This window comes from Microplitis demolitor, chromosome 2 (assembly GCF_026212275.2).
Source record: "Microplitis demolitor isolate Queensland-Clemson2020A chromosome 2, iyMicDemo2.1a, whole genome shotgun sequence".
Lineage (NCBI taxonomy): Eukaryota > Metazoa > Arthropoda > Insecta > Hymenoptera > Braconidae > Microplitis > Microplitis demolitor.
Window position 1 is genome coordinate 9,703,015 of NC_068546.1, and position 22,475 is coordinate 9,725,489.

The window sequence follows — 22,475 nt, forward strand, 5'->3', positions numbered from 1 at the left end:
GACAGAATAGTCATTAAGAAAATAAATTTAAGAAAACAATTTTTTAACTGAAAGAATATTCAGTAATAATTTCTATATAATTGGAATCGAAATAAATTTGTACTTAAAAAATATTCAGTAAACAACTATAACGAAGGAATATTCAATTAATAATACAATTTTCTTTATATAATTTTAAAATAAATAATAAGTGGAATAAAAAAATTAGACTGAACGCCATTCAACAATAAATATTAAACGAATCGAATGCTAATTTTTAAATAGATAAAAATTTGTAACAACTACTAAAGGAATAGGCTCAACGCCATTAAATAGTAAATATTATACGAATCAAACATCAAAGGTTAGTAATTTTATAAAATTATAAATAAATTAAAATATTGTTATAAATAAAATATTGTAGATGTGAGCGGATGTGTAGTTGCGCACGCACATAGGCCCACATCGGGGTGTGCCCTTACCGTTCCCTTAAAGAAAAATCTTAAGGAAAGGGAAAGGACTCAAGAAAACTACATTCTGATTGAATGCAGTTTTTCCCTTAAACAATAAACGAAATAGGACAAAGTAAAACACATAAAAAGGGCCGTAAAATCAAAAATAATTAGTCTAGTCTAGGACATGAATCCCATTGAGACAGCGAGTTCAAATCACAGTGTCTTCACATAAGTTTTTTTCACTAGTTCTGCACTAGTTTTTACAAGTGTTCTCTCACACTTAAGTTTATTTTACACTAGTTCCGCACTAATTTTTATTTTTGTACAAGTGTGCTCATATGGGAAATCGAATTGCTAACATTAAAAGTCAAGATATAAATTGTTAAAGAACGCTCCATATCTTTGAAAGTTTACGTAAAAGGTATGAGCTGAGCTACTTTTTAGTAAAATTAAGCAATTACTAACAATACTTATAATAATATTTTTAAAAAATTAGGGCGCATGTAACATTTACAAATTTCGAATGATTTTCAAATATAAGTAGCTTCATTCGATGTGAAATAAATAATTCGTAAGTTCGAACTATTCCCATACTCCTAATGCGTAGTTATGTACTATCATATTTGATAGCTATCTATTTTATACTATCTTAAATATCATATATGCCCATATATGGCAAAATATTGGCGTATATAGTCATATATAGACATACAGATTTTTAAAATGAATTTGTGTACTACAATTACAGTTACTAAAGCGGGGTGCGATCATTATTAAGTCTAGCGTTGTTTCTCTGAACCAAAAATTTGCAATTTGATAATGGACTCAATTATTCGTATATCTAGTAATCTCTGCGTCGTCAAAATAATTAAAAAAATTTTTGTTTTAATTTAGTTAAAATTTGTATGCATAGTTATATCAAATGATATGTAGCCACATCAAGCTATGTATGATCATATATGGCCATGTTGGGCCAATTCCCATACATGGCCTCAAATGGAGCATTCATATGTGTCCACGAATGATTCATTTTTCACAGGATTGTGCGATGAAAACAGTGTGAAAATGTTTCTGTGCAAGTGAAATTGTCGGAAAGCATGTAATGATACAATAGTGAAGCACCCTAAATGTTTTCGGACTTGAGGTGTGCAATATTTTCTTCGCGTTATTTGAAATTTGTTCATCAAACAATAATCATTACCTATTAGTACTGAAGGATATTTTATTTTAAGTATTTTCTTTTCTGATGTCATTAGCTGAGATCAAGATAACACTGCGACAATGGAAAGGATTTACTATCAGATTCAGTCAGTTTGCTCCTAAAATAGTATTATTTTCTAGATTATTTTCTAATTAAAGCCGATGAAAACTTTTCTATCATAACCAATCGAAAAATAACATTAGTATTTAAATTTCAATTAGATTTGATTGGAGCTTTAAATTAAAAAATATATTACATATCATTATTTTCAATCGTAATTATTAAAAAAAAGTTTTTGATTATTTAAATCAAATTTCAACGCGATGGAATGTATTCGAATTTTTTTTATTAAATTTTCTCTTCAGAATTGAAAAGCAGTGCAACGTGGTGAGTGAATCAAGATCGTATAGATACAGTTTTTTTATGATATTATTTTTTTTACGATAGAGATGTTCCGAAACGGAATTTTTATTTAACTGAAAAATTTTTAGTGGACTTAAGCATTATGCGAGATTACGCATGATTAAGATGATATAATAGACAGTTATTTTAATACATATGTCACGTAACGATTCAAAATTATTTAATTTTAATTAGTTGTAAGTTAGATGTTTGAAGTATGCGTTGAATTTGAATCGTTGCGCAGGTATTCCGCCATTTCGCCGATGGAGACAGCAGTCCGTTCACAGTGCTAGTGCATGCGCACAGCGTATGAGAGAGCACGTGTGTGAAAGAATTTTATTTTATAATTTAAAAATATAAACAATTAATTTTTGTTAGTTATAAGTATTTGTTTATGATTGTGAAACAGTTGGGATGCATAATCCAGCGTGACATAATGCCCCAACATTTGTGTAACATATTATTTTTATTAAACTTGTCATTCGATTAGGGATGTCATTCGATGTTTTGGGAAAAATATTGACCGCCGGGTAGGAGAAAATCAATACCTAGGCAACATTCCCGACGTCAATCCTATGATTTTAAATAATTATTATTTAATTTATTAGATAAAATAAAAACATGCATATAGTATGGATAAATAGTTCATACACTTAAATAATTATTCATGTACCATGTAGGTGTCGAAAAATTATCTTTATAATTTATACTTTAATTTAAAACTAGGCCCAGGGCTGGGAAAAATATTCATAATAATAAATAAGGGCGACATGCACGCCACGTGGGTGACGACCAACAGGTGGAGGATAGAGTAATAAAATCAGAAAGATACGAACTTGTATTGAGTGCGGACGCTGTCCTAGTATATAAAAAAAAAAAAAAGAGATAAAATTGCTGATAAGTTGCGGATTATTAGTAATTAAAGTTATTGCGGTAGTTATAATTAACCGGGTGAATTAACTTATATTTTTTAACTTATATTATTTTGATAGTCTGGAGATTATTTTTGAGTAAGTACTTTGGATTTCTTTGGCCGTTCATATTTTCACGTGATAATCTCCCCCGGTAGTTGTTGGTCGCCGCGGCGAGTAAAATCAATTTATTTATAATCGCTAACTGAATGATACATGATATATGTTATAAATTTTTATTGTTAATTATCGTTGGATATGTTTTTTTATATATTCAAAAATATCCAGATATTTATATATATGCCAATACATAAACAACGTTATTAAACGTTGCCGGTAGATATAATATATATAGATATATATATCTATAGTGAGCCGACAGTACTTGAGCAAATTCCTCAAGTACTGACATCATCGTTTGGGTGAAAAATTCTCAACTTATTAACATTATTATTTACTTAAAATATCTATAAGATATTATTTATGATTGTTTATATTTATTATTATTTCAAATAATTAAGTAATTTTACTTTTTTTTTATTATGATTTATTTATCTACCCCAGGGGTCGAAATTATTATTGAATTTTTATTATAAATTATTTCAAAGAGAAAAAATTTTATTATTTTGAGTGTGAGTGAGGAAAAATTCCGAATCGTTCTCTCTCTCACAAGTGCTGAGAGATAATGTGAAATAAAAATATTGTTATCATTTATTAATTTAGAAAATTTAAAATGAAATAATTGTTTCTTTTATTTAATATTAAAAATCGATATTATTAATTAAATCGAATTACATTGATTTTTGGTATATTAAGTTTGAGTACTTTGTTTTAATACTGCGATTATTGTGTGATAAAATAACCCCAGATATAAAAATACAACGATTGTAAATTGTATTTTTGGCAATATAGCCGAGTATTATTGTTAATGATTTAACCAAACTGAATATTGTGAAAGATTATTTTTACTATTATTTATATTATTCAACAGTCGGAAACCAACAGCTGTCGGGGAATTTTAATATTTATTTTCCTCTGGATCTTTTCCTACTGGTTCATCTTATTTTTCCTAATCTTATTTATCATTTGTATGTAATTATCTATTATTTATTTAATTTCCATTGGGTTGCTCGAGTGTTGATCCGCTTCGTTACAACCGCTTGCTCGGATTTTCCCTCGTAAATTTCCCCTGAATAATTTTTGTCCGTTTTGGATAAACGGTCTGGCGCCTGCGTGCACTAACCCAACCTGAGGAGCTGGTTTAGGTACTCTAATTATTTATTACTTAAGATTTAACAATTGTTTAAATTTATTATTTTATTATGCTTTGATCTCAGTATTTATTATCATTTAATATTATTTTTCTTACCATTTATTTATCACGTGGTAGTCTAAGAGCCGGTGGGAGATCGACCTTTATCCATCGGATAACCAGATGAGACATATTTTTTATCAAATATAATTTATTAACAAACGTGCCTATGATGGCTTGACTATCAAAAAGTCTTCATGGCTATTTTTAATTAAATTAATTTTAATCAATTTTTTTTCTTCACCTTCACACTTTTGATAACCGAATGAATTTCATTTCAACTGATAGTTTTTAAAACACAGAATATGCCTTCGTAGGCTTGTCTATTTATTTCTGTGCATGGCTACCTGCCAAGCAGATGTAAACAGGTAAGTCAATATAGGAAACTGTAGTGTTCTGATAATCAATCGAAATTGGTATCATAAAGAAGATATTTTAATTACAAAACTAATCGTATAGGCTTGTCTGCAAAAAATCGTTCATGAAATATTATTGTCAGGCTATAAAATTTTAAAATTGGAGCTATTTAATAGGTACGATAGAGAAAGTAGAGCGGCCGAGGTCCGTGTAGTAAAACAAGACACAACATAGCAGCTGCACGCTACCTGACCGTTGAATGTGTCCGAGAGCACATGCTCGTGTACAGTCGAAAATAATTTATTAGTGACAAAACAACAGGTGCTAAGTAATATTTATTAAGATGTCAAAAATTAGTAAAAAGGGTTTTTTGTGTGGAACGAAAGAGGAAAAATTGACTTTAAAGAAAATTCTTTTAAAATATGTCATTTAAAATTGGCTTTCTGTAACGAGCAACCTGCAGTCACTACGTGACTACCCAAATATCGGTAAGAAATTTATAAAGTACACAGAAAAAAAAGATTCCTTGCCAGAAAATTAAAATATTAATTTAAATAAAGAAAATAAATACGACCGTCTTTTTTTCCCGCGTAATTTTAATGTAATTCGAATGATATAGATAAATCGCTCCATCTCAATATTTGTCAATAAAAAAGAGTTTAAACTATGAAAAGACACAAATTCAAGTCAAGATCTTTTTAACGATAGAAAATTTGATAACATTAACTAATTTTAGTATGTAAATATGGCGGGACCAAAATCTTCCTTATTCTCTTAATAATATAGATTATTCTTTATAATATATTTTAAATAATGAATATAACTTTTTTTATAATTTTAAAATTTTATAATTTAGCTGCAAAATGAAAAAAAATTTAGTTGAATTAATTTTTTTTTTATTATTAATATATTTAATAATTTATTTTTCATTATTTTACAGCCGTAAGTATTTCTAATATAATTAAATTAGAGTTATAATAAATTAGAGTTTAAAATTACTGTCGACTGTGATAAATAAATGCTGTCTCTGTCACTCACATGTATGCGAGCATGCGCCCTCGGATACATTCAACGGTCAGGTAGCGTGCAACTGCTATGTTGTGTCTTGATCTATTACACGGACCTCGGCCGCTCTACTTTCTCTCTCGCACCTATCAAATAGCTCCAATTTTAAAATTTTATAGCCTGACAATAATATTTTATGAACGATTTTTTGCAGACAAGCCTATACGATTAGTTTTGTAATAAAAATATCTTACTTATGATACCAATTTCGATTGGTTATCAGAACACTACAGTTTCCTATATATATTTACCTGTTTACAACTGCTTGGCAGGTAGCCATGCACAGAAATAAATAGACAAGCCTACGAAGGCATATTCTGTGTTTAAAAAACTATCAGTTGAAATGAAATTCATTCGGTTATCAAAAGTGTGAAGGTGATGAAAAAAAATTGATTAAAATTAATTCAATTAAAAATAGCCATGAACACTTTTTTAAAGTCAAGCCATCATAGGCATGTTTGTTAATAAATTATATTTGATAAAAAATATGTCTCATCTTGTTATCCGATGGGTGGAGGTCAATCTCCTCTACTATGGGTAGCTACATACGATATCGGACTGTTCCGCATCTCTATCGAGGAATTTCAGCACGGTATACGTTATACATGATTTCCAATCACTGAAATTTATTTGCCCATAGGTATAATTTTATATAGATATTATTTTAACGAAATATTCCAAACGAGTTGTTCCATGATAGATTTGTATGACAGTAATGATTTTTCTGTAGAGAAAGTTTTTTATTGATATTATCTACCAATCGATGAATAATTAATAGAGATGAATAAAAGTGAATAAATCGAATAGCAGAATTGATTTAATATTTATAAATTTTATTTTACTATTCTTATAAAATATTGTAGTGCATGAGTAGATTTATCAGATGATATTATTTTTGTATAATATAATTTCTTCCAAAATAGAATAATTTAATATAGACAATAATTTTTACTCATTTTTTCACCATGCAGATGACTTTATGACAGCAAAAATTTATTCATTAGTTCACCAATAAAGACTTTCTTTTTTGCATTAATGAATAAAATCGAAATATCAAAAAATTGAGATTTAATTTTTCCACATTATTGTCATACATTTGTTTAATTTTTGACATTTCATTTATTCGACAGAAGTTTGAATTGTGTCTTGCTCGAATAAATATATTATCCTCGAGATATTAAATTTAGAATGGACTTATCAAAAAAAAAAATAATCTTAAACTAGATGTATCTTTTATTGAAATATTTTCATTAGTGTTGTTTTGAAAGAGATGTACTGAAATAGAAAAGTTCTTCAAGCTGGGGATAACACAATCCGAGACGAATTATTGTCGTCGATTGTACTTCTTGATGGTGATTTTCTATTTCCTATTAAAATAACATGGGAAAAAAATTTTAAGTTTGGAATTTTTTACCTTGGTGATGGCATATTGTACAGATAAGCCCAGAACATATTTTGGTAGGGAATTTAACGCTCTACAAAGAAGGTCTCTTATTAGTTTTTCTTGATTTTATCTGTTCCAAAGTTATTGGAGCTTGAACTTAAATTTATAGTAATTTTTGAGATCTGTTTACTCTTCGGGCAAAACTATCAGATATATTATCACAAAATGGCAGAAAATCTTTTTTGTAGACAATTTTATTCCCTACAAATTATCTCTGACAAAGCGATTCAAAATTCTACATGGTTTTCTAGTTATCTCTATTTTAATGTCAAGCTCTTGATATTTTTTTAAAAGCTTGATATTAAAATCTAATTAACTAGGAATATATTTGAGATTTGAAAAGAATTTATCAGAGATAATTTGTAGAGAATAAAATTATCTACATAAAAGAGACTGTGATATTTCATGATAAGTCTGATAGTTTCGCCGGAAAAGTGAAAAGATCTCGAAAGTTATTGTAACCTTTACTTTGACTTTTGTTGAAAAGGAATAGTTGTCCTAAAATGACACATCCTAATATAGAGAAAGATGGAGGAAACTCAAGCATCATTTTTTAACAAAAATAAAATTTTTTTTTTCTAGAGAAACTCTAACGTCTATCCAATAATTCGAGGATTGAATGGGATGATGTAGGGAAGTTAAAAAAAATGACTTTATCATTAAAATTACTAAAGAACTGCGAAAAAAACCAGATTAAAGTAAAAAAACGAAAAATGACTGTAGAGGATTTCTTGACGAATACTATTCCTAGGAAAATGTTGGAGGATATTTATGTACAGTTATCATGGCCACAGTGTAAGTAGTTATAACTTAATTATTCAGCCTACTTCAGATAGAAGAGAGAGCGGGCAGGGCGATCCCCCTAATCTGATTATTATTTTTTGTGGCTTTCAACCATCAGATAACTTTACTTTTGTCCTATTTCGAACAAATTTATGGACATTTAGCCGAACCTCTCAAAAAAAAATTTTTTTTCTTTCAGGGCAAAGAGGCCTCCATTCGAAAAATGATAATTTTTGTTGTTATTTAAAATTATATTTAAAGTAAATAAACAAAAATTTCAGTTGCCCTTGAAACAAAAAAATTTTCGGGCAAAATGGGTACTTCCCAACAAAGGTTAAAAAAAAATAACAATTTAACCATAAAAATATAAAAGTCATTCTTTCAGAATTTTTGGCTGGTCCATTTTGCCCCAGGTGTTATGGGTGGTAGTCGGCGTTTTGATCCGCGGACAAAATATCCCCGACAAAATATCCTTGCCAAAATATCTTGAGACAAAATATCCCCACGACAAAATATCCTCATGACATAATATCTTTAGACAAAATATCCTCAGCTGAAATATCCTTGTAACTAAATATTATTACATTTTTTGAAAAAAATTCCTTTATTTTTTATCATTTCTCAACTCGTACCTTTTAAGACAAAGATATGAATAAAAAAAAAATTATATTATTATAAATTGAAATTTTTTATCATGTGAAATTTGTGTTTTCGACAGGTATCTTCATGAAAGTGTTCCGAGAGCCTCGTCCCAGGCACTTCCCAGACATTTTCAGAGTCTTTCATCGAGAAAATTCAAAAAAGTACTGGCTAAATTTTATTTCAAAAGATGGTACAGGACTATTGTGAATGTATGGGTTACACATACATATTACATGTGAAAGGGCACTTGATTTGTATATATTATTATAACTATTTGCGCATTTAACATATAACATTTGAATATTTACAATTGGCGCTTAGAATTTCTAATATATTGTAGCGCTATCTAGTCATAGTCTGTCAATATATTCTCAATTTCTTACTATAGTTGGTGTTGTAGTTGTGTCACGTTGTTCATGATTGTATGTCCATTATATTAGTTGCTCTATTACGTTTAATTACATTATTACTGTGTTTAATTTTTCGCGTATCATTTGCATATCATTTCGTATCGCTTCATTTTTAATTCAATTATTGATATCAAATTTTTTATACATTGTATACGATGCCATTGACATTTGTTCCATCGCAAAAAAAAAAAAAAAATTTGTTGCTTTACGAAGGATTTTTATATTCTAAAAAATCCGTCAACAAAACTTGTGTATCATGGCGTTGTGCTTCAAACGTAAATTGTAATGTATTAATCCATACAGATTCAGAAATAAAAACTGGTAATTATTTATTCATTTAATTTTTTTTTTTATAATTGAAGCTTATTATTTTAACTTAAGTTTTCTTTTTTATTGTTGTATAGGAAATATTGTCGGTGTAATACCTAAGCACGAGCATGCGGGTGACATTGCTGCAGTACAGGCCAAGATTGTAAAATCTAAGATCGCTAAAAAAGCAAGAAAAGGTGAAGCTAAACCAGCTACTATTGTTACTCAAGCACTGCGTGGCGTCTTATCACCTGTTTCGGCTTTGTTGCCTAATCTTTCTTCTATGAGCCGAACAGTTAATCGGATTAGAGCGAAAAATAACCTTCAGCTTTTAGCTGCATCTTCACGTCATGATTTGGTGTTGAATAACAAGCTTAAGCATACTTACACAGGAGAGTTATTTTTGCTACATGATAATGGTGGTTCGAAGAATAGATTCTTGATTTTTACAACAGCAAAAAATTTGAATGTTTTGAGTAGATGTCATCAGTGGTTGAGTGACGGGACTTTCAGTGTCGTACCAAACATTTTTTCACAACTATACACTGTTCATGGCTTTATGGCTGGTAAATCTATCCCGCTTGTGTATATGTTAATACCAAAAAAGGCAAAAAATATATACGTCTAAGCTTTGACGGTTTTGCGACACGCTTTACCCAATTTTTCTCCTAGTCTAATTATGATTGACTTTGAGAAGTCATTCATTGAGGCTTTCAAGAAAATATATGTTAGTGTTAAAGTTTCTGGCTGTAATTTCCATTTTAATCAATGTTTTTAATCAATGTTTTAACGAGCTTGTGGGTTACAAGCTCGTTACAACACAGATGTTACTTTTTCATTTAACTTGCGTTTGGTATCGGCCTTAGCGTATATTCCACGTGGCGATATGATAGCTGGATTCGAGATGATTGTTGGTAGTGATTTTTATGATCGCAACAGTGATTTATTGGAGCCTTTATTATCCTACTTCGAAACAGTTTGGAATGGTGAATTACGTCATAGTAATAAAAAAAGAAATAAGCCGTTATTCGACATTAAAATGTGGAATTGTTATCGTTCTGTAATTGACAATCTTTTACGATCTAACAATCCAATAGAAGGATGGCACAATGGTTTTAACCGTCGTGTAGGTGTGTGCCATGCTTCTGTTGGATTGTTAATTAATAAATTAAAAGACGAACAATCGAGAAGTGAAGCTTTTATTTCTCAGATCGATTCAGGATTGAAGACTATTACTCAAGTTAAAGCTTATTGTGATTATAATGCTCGATTGATGACAGTCGTTTCGAATTATGATCCTGATAATAAATTACAATACTTGAGAAATGTCGCAAAAATAATTTCAATCAATGTTGATAATTAAAGCAGATATTAGTATTGCCATTATCTCTATATTTTATAAATATATTGACATATTTGGAATTAATTATTTCGTTTATTTGATGTTTTGGAATATTTAAAATTATTATTTATGTTTACCCTGGTGGAAATTTTTCGGACTTTGGCCTGAATAACTCAGTTCTAGAGTTCTAAAGAATTTTTCAGCCAAAAATCCCAAAAATTTCCACCAGGGCAGTGATAAAATTAAGGTTTTTTTTTTTATTTTAAATGATTTTCATATGATTATTGTTACAATAATGAATATTATACTATAATGTTTATCAGAATAATTGTTAGATTAACGAATTCAAAGTTTATAAAAACATGATATATAATAATTATATTAATAAATTAAAATTGACCTAATTAATAAATGATGTATCGTTAGTTTTGGCGGAATTGTGACAATAATTTAAGTTTATGTGACTTTGTGATAATTCTAGTAATTAATTAATATTTATATGGTAATTAGCTACATCATTAACTGTCATTTATTTATACAATCTAATATTATATTATATGACAAATTTATTTTGATATTGTTACCTGATACAACGATATATAATAATTATCTTCATAAGTTATTAATGATTTAATGGATAAAAGATAAATTATTTTTTTTTAAGGGATATAAAGAACTAAAGTTAATGTGATTTTGTGATAATTCCAGTAATTAATTAAAAAAAAATTATTTTCTTCAATCATATTATATTATTTGTTCATTTTGGTGTCATGATATTTTGTTTAAAGATATTTTTTCATGAGAATATTTCGTCTAAATATATTTTGTCTTGAAAATATTTCGTCTAAATATATTTTGTCTTGAGAATATTTTGTCCAATGGATACTTTTTCCGAGGATCAAAAGTCATAGAACCCCATCTGGTGTTATGGGTAGGGCTAAAAATGTGCAAATATACTAGATTTATAGTAATTAGATGAAAAAAATTTGTTTTTGATCAAAATTTCAGGGGGGCCGCTCTGGCTCAGGGGGCCTCCTTGTCCCAACCTTACCTATACAAAAAAAGTTCGAATCAAATATGATAAGAAAGGTGAATAATTCGAAGCCTCAACCTATTTGATATAACTCGGGAAGTTTTCGATTAAAATATAAAGTAATATTCATCAATACACACGTTTGAAACGAATGATTGGAGGATTCGCATTACAAACTAAATATTTCTCCAATTTTTTTACAGATATTGGTGACGTTGGAAAATTAATACCGGTACCAAAACCAGAACGCTTCTTTTCAAAAGGTAATAATTGAGTTGTCATAATTAAATAAATAAAATATAGATAATTAATTTAAAAAATTAATAAAAAAAATTTTAAATGCATACGAGTTAAAGAAGCTAATATTTAGTCAGTAGCTAGTACCCGATCACTTCATCTCTTTGTATATTTACTTAAAGGCATAGCTACGAATATATGAAGTAATCAGGTACTAGTCCATGATTGGGTGGGTCTTTATCATCAAAGGAAAATTAACTTCTTGAGCAGAGCTCAACATTTTGTATTATGAAGCTGATTTTAAGAAAGAACATACTTATTTCTGAAAGTGGATCTTAAGATTATGATTCCTAGATTAATTTATATATATATATATATATATATATATATATATATATATATATATATATATACATATATATATATGGGGCATTCCACGCCAAATCGGACAGTTTTAACATTTTTAATTTTTAATTTCCGTTATTTTTTGATATTTTTTAGTACTCAACAAAAAACTCATCTACTACTATTCCATGTACTTTTAAGAAAAAAATAGAAATAATTTTTTTAAAAAATTTTCCGCGTTATTTTTGAGTTTTAAAACTTTAAAGTCATTTTCTGAAAATCATGCATATTTTGATTTTCCTGAAAATTTGTGTCAACCAACTACTATTTATTCCACAACTTTTCAGGTGGTTCTGGTCGTGGGACCTCCGTGGCTACTATTTTTTTTTCGATTATTGAAAATTAAAAAAAAATTTTTTTCCGTATAAATTATTGTCCGTACCGATTTTTGACACTGTACACTTGTTTTTCTTACACATTAAAAATTGATTTCGATATTTTTTTATTTTTAGTAGGAAATTAAAAGCAGTAAGCAAAAGTTTATGCTATTTATGACCAGTTATAATAAATGTTTTGATTTATTGACAAGCAACTATTTCGAAGCAAAAGAAACATTAGATTTGCTATACAATTTAGCTAAGACCATTACAGGAGCTCTAAAACATCATATAATTATTCGAAAAAGCGACGAAACTGTATTACAAACGTTTTTAATTATTTCCGTGTTCTTTTAAAAATTTTACATTAACGATTGTTTTATGAACTAGAGTACTCCTTAGTTAATACAGCTCCGTCGCTTTGTCGAATAATTATATGATATTTTATAGCTTCTGTAATGGTCTTAGCTGAATTGTATAGCAAATCTAATGTTTCTTTTGCTTCGAAATAGTTGCTTCTCAATAAATCAAAACATTTATTTTAACTGCTCATAGAAAACGATGCGGAATTCGAAAAAAAGACTAATAATAATTTTTAGACAACAAGATTGTTAACAAATAAGAACTTATAACATTTTGTGATAAATCTGATAGTTTCACCGGAAAAGTAAAATGATCTCCAACTTTCATTCAAGCTCTAATAACTTTTGGACAGATGGATTTATCAAAAAATGAGAGACTTTTTTTGTAGAGCGTTCAATTTCCTACTGAAAAATATATTAGCCTATTCTATCTATTGATTTGTTAAAGAGTTCACAATATTTGCAGCTAAAAAACATTTTTCCCGTATTATTTAAATGGGAATATCGACTTTTTTAATGAGCTAGGTCTCTAATCGAAATAGAATTTTTTTTCTTGTGCGAAAATTTTTTTTTTCTGTTGAACTATGATTTTTTCCACATGCACTTAAAAAAAATAAATGTTGCTCTGAAATGACGCACCTTAATATATAGATACGGGTGTTTAAAAAAAACAACAAATTCTTTTTTTTTTTATGGTGTCCAAAAATTGAAAGTATAATTAAAAATAAGAATTTTGGTACCAATCCGGACTTTTAATAGTGATATTAAGGTTTGCCTCAATCCAATTTTCTATTTTCCATTTAAATAACACGGGGAAAAAAATTTGTTTTTTTTTTTTATAATTTTCTAGCTCACAAACCAATCGACAGATTTTTTTGCCCAGTAAATATTTTTGTAGGAAATTGAACGCTCTACAAAAAAAGTTTCTTAATATTTTTTGATAAATCCTACTATTCAAAAGTTATTTAAGCTTCAAGTCAAATTTATAGTAAATTTCGAGATTTTTTTACTTTTCCGGCGAAAGTATCAATTTTATCAAAATTTTATTTCTAACAAATTATTACGAATAAAGTTTTTCAAAATTCCATATTGTTCACAAGTTATTTGCATTTCAATGTCAAGCTCTTCAAATCCATCAAAAATCTATTTTTTTACTACTACAATATATATATATATATACATATATATGTAAATATATATATATATATATATATGTATATATATATATGTATATATATATATATATATATATATATATATATATATATATGTATATGTATGTATATATTGTGGTAGTTATAGATTACTAAATAAGAACACCACAATTAACAGCAATATAAGAAAAGCAAAGAGAGATATCGTTTATTGATATACAGATGTATGCTGTTATGCTGTCAATATAAGACTGACTGACTTAGTCGCGCATCTATAAAAACAAGAGAAGAAGGCATTTGTTTTTTAGTTATTCAAATATTTTAAAACATCAGTTTCACATTCATTACACTACCCCCTCCTCAATAAATTATCGTCCCGATAAAAATTGTGTTGGGCGAATTGAACTTAATTGAAGCTAAAAGCATTTCCAATTTTGGTTCGATTCCGCTATGGTCCCAATACACCCTATCTATTACCCTACAGGGAAAAAAACACCATAGCCAAAAAAACAACCCTGTAGGGGTTAGCAAAGATAATAAAATAATAGTCTATCGTTTAATTGAGCTAAGAATTGATAAAAAAAAAAAAATATTCTGCTAAGAAGTTAATCGACGTGCATGATTCTATTTTCCTATTCAACGAGTCAAAATAATAGAATTAAAAATTTAACCCTCCTCTTCGATAATGGATCTTCAATGGGAATAGGAACCGGTATGAGATGGGAACAGAAACTCTTTCCTCTCCTCCTTAAAGGACTAGGAATGGACTCATTATCTCCTCCCCCAATGAAATTAGAGATATGATCTGCACATTATAAAGAAAACAAAACGAGTATCTCTAACATTTTATTAAATTTATACTTAAAAATATTTCATCGTTATATTTTATTATTTGTCAGTTGTTAATTTATAAACTTTCATTATGATCAGTTTAATAATTTTCGATCTTATATGCTCAATGTTCTACTGCTCGATTCATCCAGCTCATATGCCGATATGTTATTTCGAGCTAACACATTAATGAATACTGAATAATACACGTTGCAACGAATTTCAATTTTTCTCCCTAAAAGTTCCTCGGAAACTCTTCAAGGCATCCATCTATCTCTCAAAAGTCGTGGCCACCAACAAAAGAGAAATGCTGACGAAGTCAACTCCGGATGGATCCCAAAGCTCCAGTCAGGATACTGTTGAGCTCACTTAAACCAAAAGAAATATCCAGTCTCTCGTCAAAGGCCCAGGAATCCCGGGAACCCCCTGCAACGACCGATCGTTCAGGGCCATTAGACAGACTTTCCTCAGCTAATAATTGAACCTAGAACATTCCCAGTCCTAATAGAATCCCCGGAATCCCTCGAACAACGTTACCACTGAGATCGTTCAGAGCCAGACTTCTTTCAGAATTTCGGGAACTCTTCAGCAACGTCTACAGTGTGGTTATTCAGGGTCCACTGCCAGATTTCTCGTAAGGACTATACCAGTCTTTAGTAAGCCGCCCAGACAAATCTTTCAATTCTATCAATTTGAAAGAGATATCCTAGTCTTACCAATTGATTACAGAATCCCGGGAACCCTTTACAATGTCTATGCTGAGATCGTTTAGGGCCCAAGTCGGACTTTTCTTTTATTTTTCTTATTGATCACAATATGGTGCAAAAAGATTTACATGCACAGTTTTATATCTTCCATTTGGTATTTTCCTAATTCTGTAAACTACGTTATTTAATTTATTTTCAATTTCATAAGGACCCTCCCAATCGCATTGAAGTTTTGGAGATTTTCCCTTGACTCTATGGGGGAAATAGAGCCAAACCAATTCTTTCTCTTGAAAAGTTAACATATTCATTTTCAAATCAAAATTTGAATTTGCTTTATTTGATTTGATTTCAAATTAATTTTTTGTAAAATCGTGAATGAAATTCATTTTCTCTTTTAATTGACTCACGAAATCAGACAGTGTCTCAGACTCCCCTGAACTCTCCAGGTCTATCGGAGAACCTCGAAGAAGATCCAAAGGAATCCTGAGTTCACGTTCCATCATGAGCATTGCAGAAGAAAATTCTGTTGTTTCATGTTTAGAAAAGCGATAAGCTAAGAGGAAAAGTGGTAACCATTTATCCCAATCTTTTTGATTTTTCGAGATAAATGTTGAGAGGTATTGAAGAATCCGTATTGAAGAAACCATGATGACAAATGACATGACAAACTAATGCTTCAACGATTGTGGAAGTTTGGTGATTTGGAAGAGGAATAGCTTCTGGCCATCTAGTAAAATAATCTGTGACGACTAGAATAAAACGATTTCCTGAAGAAGATTTGGTAATTGGACCGAGGATATCAATTGTAATTCTTTCAAATAGTGATCCTACATTATAAATCTGAAATTTTGCTTTAGGTTTACGATGAGGACCTTTTTTCGAGAAACCAACTTGACAATTTTTACACCATAACTCAACATCCTGTTTGCAAGTTGCCCAATAGAATCTTTGACGAATTTCGTCGAGGGTCTTATTGATTCCAAAATGTCTACCAGATGAAAAATCATGTGCTTCATGAAGAACGTCGTTAACTTTATTTTTTGGAACAATAATTTGCCAAAAGATTTTCGAGAGAATTGGAGATTCCCACTTTTTATAAAGTATATCGTTTTCCAATTTTAAAGAATCCCAATAGAGTAGATAAACTTTGAAGGAGGAGTTAAGATGAGAAATAGACTGCCAATCTGGTACAAGATTTTTTTTCTTAAAATCAATGATAACTTTCAGCAATTCATCTTCGATTTGGAGCTTACCCCAATCAATAGGATCTGCAATTCCTAAATTTATTTGTTGGATATATAGTCAATCTTCTGAAATTTTTCAATTCAATTTTTGACATTTTTTACAATCACAAGGACGGCGATATAATGCATCAGCATTTTGATGATTTTTACCAGAGCGATGAACGATTTAAAAATCATATTGAAATAGAACCTCTAACCAACGAGCCATCTGACCTTCAGGATTTTTAATAGTTAATAACCATTTTAATGCAACATGATCTGTTCTAATGATGAATTTTCCCTCTATTAAATAATGACGAAAATGTTCTATTGATTTTACAACAGCTAATAATTTTTTTCTAGTTACACAATAATTTCTTTCCACCTTATTTAATATTTTGTTATAATAATCTACTACTTTTTCTACGTCTTGCTCCTTACCATGGAGCCTTAATAGGAGTATTAATTCGATGAACTTGAGACAAAACTGCACCTAATTGGAAATAAGAAGCGTCAGTATCTAGAATGAATGGAAGATTCGGATCTGGAGGTGTTAGAACAGGGGCAGTACTTAGAGCTTTCTTTAAGTTTTCAAAGGCTTGATGAGCTTTATCATCCCAAATAAATTGTACTTTTTCCTCAGTTAATTTATAAAGATCCTTAGCGATTAGGGAAAAATTTTTCATATATCTCCTATAGTACGAGCAGAGTCCTAAGAAACCTTGAAGATCGGTTTTATTTTTTGGAGTAGGCCAATTGGCAATTGATTCAACTTTCTTTGAATCGCATTCAATTTTATCTCCGGAAATTACATGACCTAAAAATGAAACTTTGTGTTGGAAGAATACAAATTTTTTTGTATTGATCTTTAGGCCTGCTTGAAGAAGTCCGTCAAATATAATTTCTAAATGTTCGAGGTGCTCTGAGAAAGTTTTGCTACTTATGCAAAACGTTGTCTTTTCCCTGTCCTTCTCATTCATACGGACCTGCCAATATCCAATTTTAAAATCAACGACTGAAATCCAAACCGTACCTACTATAAAATCGATAATTTCCAATTGATGACTAATTGGAGAAGCCGTTTTCTTAGTCACTGAATTTAATTGTCGATAATCTACACAAAATCTAAGAGTTTCATCTTTTTTCTTTTTAAATACGACTGGAGATGCCCATGGACTAGAAGTAGGTTGAATAACACTCTGACTTTTCATATCTTTTAATAATTCGAAAGCTTCTTTCCTATAATGTAATGGAATACGTCTAGGTAACTGTTTAATGAGCAGAGCATTTCCTGTGTCAATATCATGTTCAATATAATTACAAACGCCAATGTCATTTTTTTTTTTGCAAAGATATTTTGATATTTTATCAGAAATTTATTAAATTTTTCTTTTTGTGAATCATTTAAATTTTTAATTGATGAATCGTAAACTTCTTTCAAAAATTCCTGTAATAAGAAATTTCTTTTGGTTCTAAATTGACTTACGAAGATCTTTTTGTTATTGTTAAATTTTTTATTTAAAAGTTTATTGAAATTTTTTATTAATTTTGATTTTTTTAAGAAATCTTTACCCTGTAAACAATTTTCCTTAATTTCTGCGAAAACAATATCTAAATCAATGGAAAAATTTGAAATTTTAATCTCAGTTTTGTGAATGAATTTATATGGAAATTCATCACCGGATGCAGTAAAAATTGTATAAGCTTTATAATTATTATTTGCTAAATTATTTAATAAATTAACATTAGCGATAGTAATGTCAGCCACAGTATCGATATTCATTTTACAAGGGATATCATTATTAGTCCCATGTAGTATTAAGTTTAATTCAGGATTTAAATTTTTTAATTTAATTTTTTTAATGGAATAGGTTGATCCGTCCCCCGTCGGATCAACCTCATTTAGTTTCCCTGATGCTGGTTAGTTTGTAACAGTGCTTTTCGACTTGAGAATCGAGCGCCAAAGTCTAGTTGACCTATGGCCATCTATTTGAATAATGTTACATTAATTAGCACTCATCAGTCACTCGGGGCCATATCAGAGGGCCCCCTGGATCGAATTCTATTGAGATAATAGTGGGGTAGTTTCCCGCTCTCAGACTTTTCCTTTAAGAGGGCTAGCAAACAGTTACTAGAGGACTTAGGCCCTGGCTACCACCCAGAGTGGACCAGTAGGGTAGTGGACTGATGACGCTTAGCGCGGTTCCTACTCTACAACCAGAGCTCATGATAATTTATTTAAGCCTGCCTAACGATAAGTCCAGTCGTATCTAGGCATTTAGTCCAGTGATCATTCTATTTAATCTATTCTATATAATTGAGTTTGTTTGTCCGTTATAAATAGCTACAGTAATTATTTTATACATTATTTATTTGAAGAACGTTTTAATTGACCACATTTCGAGTCAAATTTCTACACGCGGTTATTTAGTAAAGTTAAAGTTAAATTGGAATTGTGCCGATAAAATTTGCTGCCACGTTTGCTGCCTACGCTTATTGAGGGTCATTTTCCATCTTGTAACAGTGTAATTTTAATAAACATGAATAATTAAATTAAGTTGAATTTGAATTTCGTTCCCGCCAATGACCGGCCAACGACCTCGTAAGTTACGAGTAGTATTGCGACTAGTCACCGGGTGTCGCATGGATCACTAAGGCCCGTCCGTCCGTCATTTCCTTAGTCTAAGAAAGTAAGAATAGGTTTCTGGAGTAGTGAACGGGAGTGAAACGAAATAATGGACTGCGTAACAAAAAAAAGACAGAGAATTGCCAAGACGGCGAGAACACCAGACAGGAAAACATCACCAGGTAATTATATATGTCCGTTCACGCTTCACGTGGAACGAGGTAATTATTACATTATATTTAATTGTCCATAAATTATTAGGCTTTTAGGCCGATAATTACAATAATCAATAATTTAATAAAATACTAATACGTACTGATTATTGACAGGTTACAGTATAACAAACAAGAAAAATTTATTTCCTGAGTGACGAGAGAAGGAGTAAGAGGAAAATAGACCGGCGGAAAATTAGAGGAGTTGAACGAGACACCAGATACGTTCCTCATCGAATTTTTTGAAGTTTTCTCAAGGTAAAAATTATAATTAATTAAGGCCTCGGATTTAATTATAAGAGGGCCGAATTAGTTATAATTAATTTACATAATATCTTTCTGCTGGTTATGTGAGTTAGATTGGTAGCACAAAGCCCGTCGGCTAGTTTAACCACGCTTCTCGTAATTTCCGTAAAACCTTTGCCGTGTACTCGTCGTTCTGTCGTAACTCAAAATTTATTCTATTCGAGGCCTTTCGGCTGGAATAAAATAAATTTTTCCGTGTAAATTATTCCATAAGTAAATTTAATAATTTAATAAAAGTATTCAGGCCTGTCGGCCGCTCTAGACAAAAGTTGTCCGCGTGTAAGATCGTAAATTAAGGCCTTGCGACGCTAATTCGCCGGCCGAATATTCTAGTCAATTTTAGCCGTAATTCTAGTCGTAAAATTTAGTCGTAAAATAATTGTAAAATAATGTTAAAATAATTCCAATTAAAATTATAAAATCGAAAATCCGAATTTGAAGACGCTAGAAAATTTACGATAAAATTATGTCGAGAAAAAGTTAAGAACGGATTATTTTGTCAGTAAATTAAGTTGAGCAAGGATAATTATCAGAAATATTGAGTAAATTAATTATACAGGTTTTGAAAGCCAATATTAATGGGGAAATTTATCAGTGGAAAATTAATTAATTAATAATTAAAATAAAACCAAAATTAATTAATTAATAAATATAAATGAGTAAATAAATCAGTGAAAATAAATAAGAATTAAACAATTGGTGAAAAATTTATATGGGAAATTTTGTTAGTGAAATTTTTGTATTGAAAAATCAAGTTTTGTAATTGAGTAAAAGAAAATGATGTCATGAAATAAGTAGAGTTCAAAGTAGAGTCAATTAGTGTGAGGGAAAACTGTGTCTGTGATTTAGGTCCGGTGGACATGTTAAGTTTATTTTAAATAATTATACATCCAGGGGATGGTTTTTAAACTAAAATTAAGGTTTACCGTCCAGGGGACGAGTTATTAGGTTAAGGTCAATGTCCAGGGGACAATAATAAGGCTTACCGTCCAGGGGACGAGGTATATTTTAACGTAGGTGTGTGGGTGTGGAAACCGTCCAGGGGACGAGAAAATTTAGTTTGCCATAAGGAAATTAGTTTGTCATAAGGAAATTTAGTTTGTCATAAGGAAATTTAGTTTGCCATAAGGAAATTAGTTTGTCATAAGAAATTAGTTTGTCATAAGTATATTAGTAATTATTGTCACAAGATAATGAAATAAAGCAAGGTGCTTAAATTAATTAAAATTGGAATTAACATTATTTCAGCCTACTCTACGATTCCTCTTCTCACTCACAAAATATTACAACCGACCCTGAGTAATGAATTAATTTAATTTAATTAAAATAAAATCATATAACATCCGGTTCTGGAAGGCCGAGTCGATCTTCCAGTGGCGCCCTAATATTCGACTATAATAGTAGGTGCGACCAGACTTGGCAAGATTAGTCTCTCTGTCATATTTGGCGCCCAACTTATAAGTATAAAAAAAAAAAACCCTAAAATTTTGTGAGAGTGATGAAGAGTTAAGATTTGCTGAAGTATTGAAAAATTTTTGAAAATTGTGGGACATAAAATTTTAAATAAAATAAATTATGAAGGAGGAAAAATTTCAAATTAAAAAAAAGTGTGGGATTAAATATATTAAGAGATAGAAATTTTGAAATATTTTTGTGACAAACATAAAATAAATAAGAGTGATAGAAATATTGAAATATTATTTGGGGATTAAAATCAAACAAAATTACTCATACTAAATTCTCACTAATAAAAGAATTCAAGGGATTAAAACTTAAAATAAAACTATCGAAATATCAAATAAAATTTAGTGTCAGAAATATTTCAAACAGACAACAGTGATTTTACATTATAATTACTTAATTATTTAATTCATTTATTTAATTAGATCAAAATTAACCGAAAATAGATCAAATAAATTATCGATGAGTCATTAAGAGGTTTACCATAATTTATATTAGTAACTTAAAATAAATTAAAGTAAAACTTTACAAAATCAAATTTAATTTACAACAACAAAATAATCCTTTTACAATAGAGAAACAATAGTTCAGAATACATTTAGAAGTTTTATAATCCCTATACAAAAGAAAACTATCACTCAATATATTTCAATCGACAAAATACGATACAAAATGGATAATCTACTACAACAACAAGGAATTATTGATGAAGACACAAGAAGATCGTCAAATGGTCGTGGTCGTGTACAACAACAATTACCAATTATCAATCCGGGTTTACCACAAATACCAACCGCTTCGTCAACAACATCTACTACGTCATCAGTAACAACCACTATGAGTACCAGAATAAGTCATCCAGCTCAACTACAAAACTTGAACAATCCAAATCCATTGGATAGATAGAACACATTGCCAGCACACATGGTTGATGATCGTTTTGAGGATGTAGATGAAGCTGCGGGAGGTAATATACCACAAGAGTTCGA

General features: G+C 29.8%; 1 protein-coding gene across 1 annotated transcript; it reads right to left on the reverse strand.

The window, feature by feature from the left end:
* Nucleotides 1-17,318: 17,318 nt before the first annotated feature.
* Nucleotides 17,319-18,092, reverse strand: LOC106693952 (uncharacterized). The gene has a single exon (XM_014443637.1). It carries the CDS (start codon nt 18,090-18,092, stop codon nt 17,319-17,321), a length of 774 nt encoding a protein of 257 aa, XP_014299123.1.
* Between the last annotated feature and the right edge of the window lie 4,383 nt (nt 18,093-22,475).

Coding starts and splice junctions, on each gene's coding strand:
- LOC106693952 (XM_014443637.1), bottom strand. CDS start 18,092: ATGAAAAGTCAGAGTGTTATTCAACCTACTTCTAGTCCATGGGCATCT.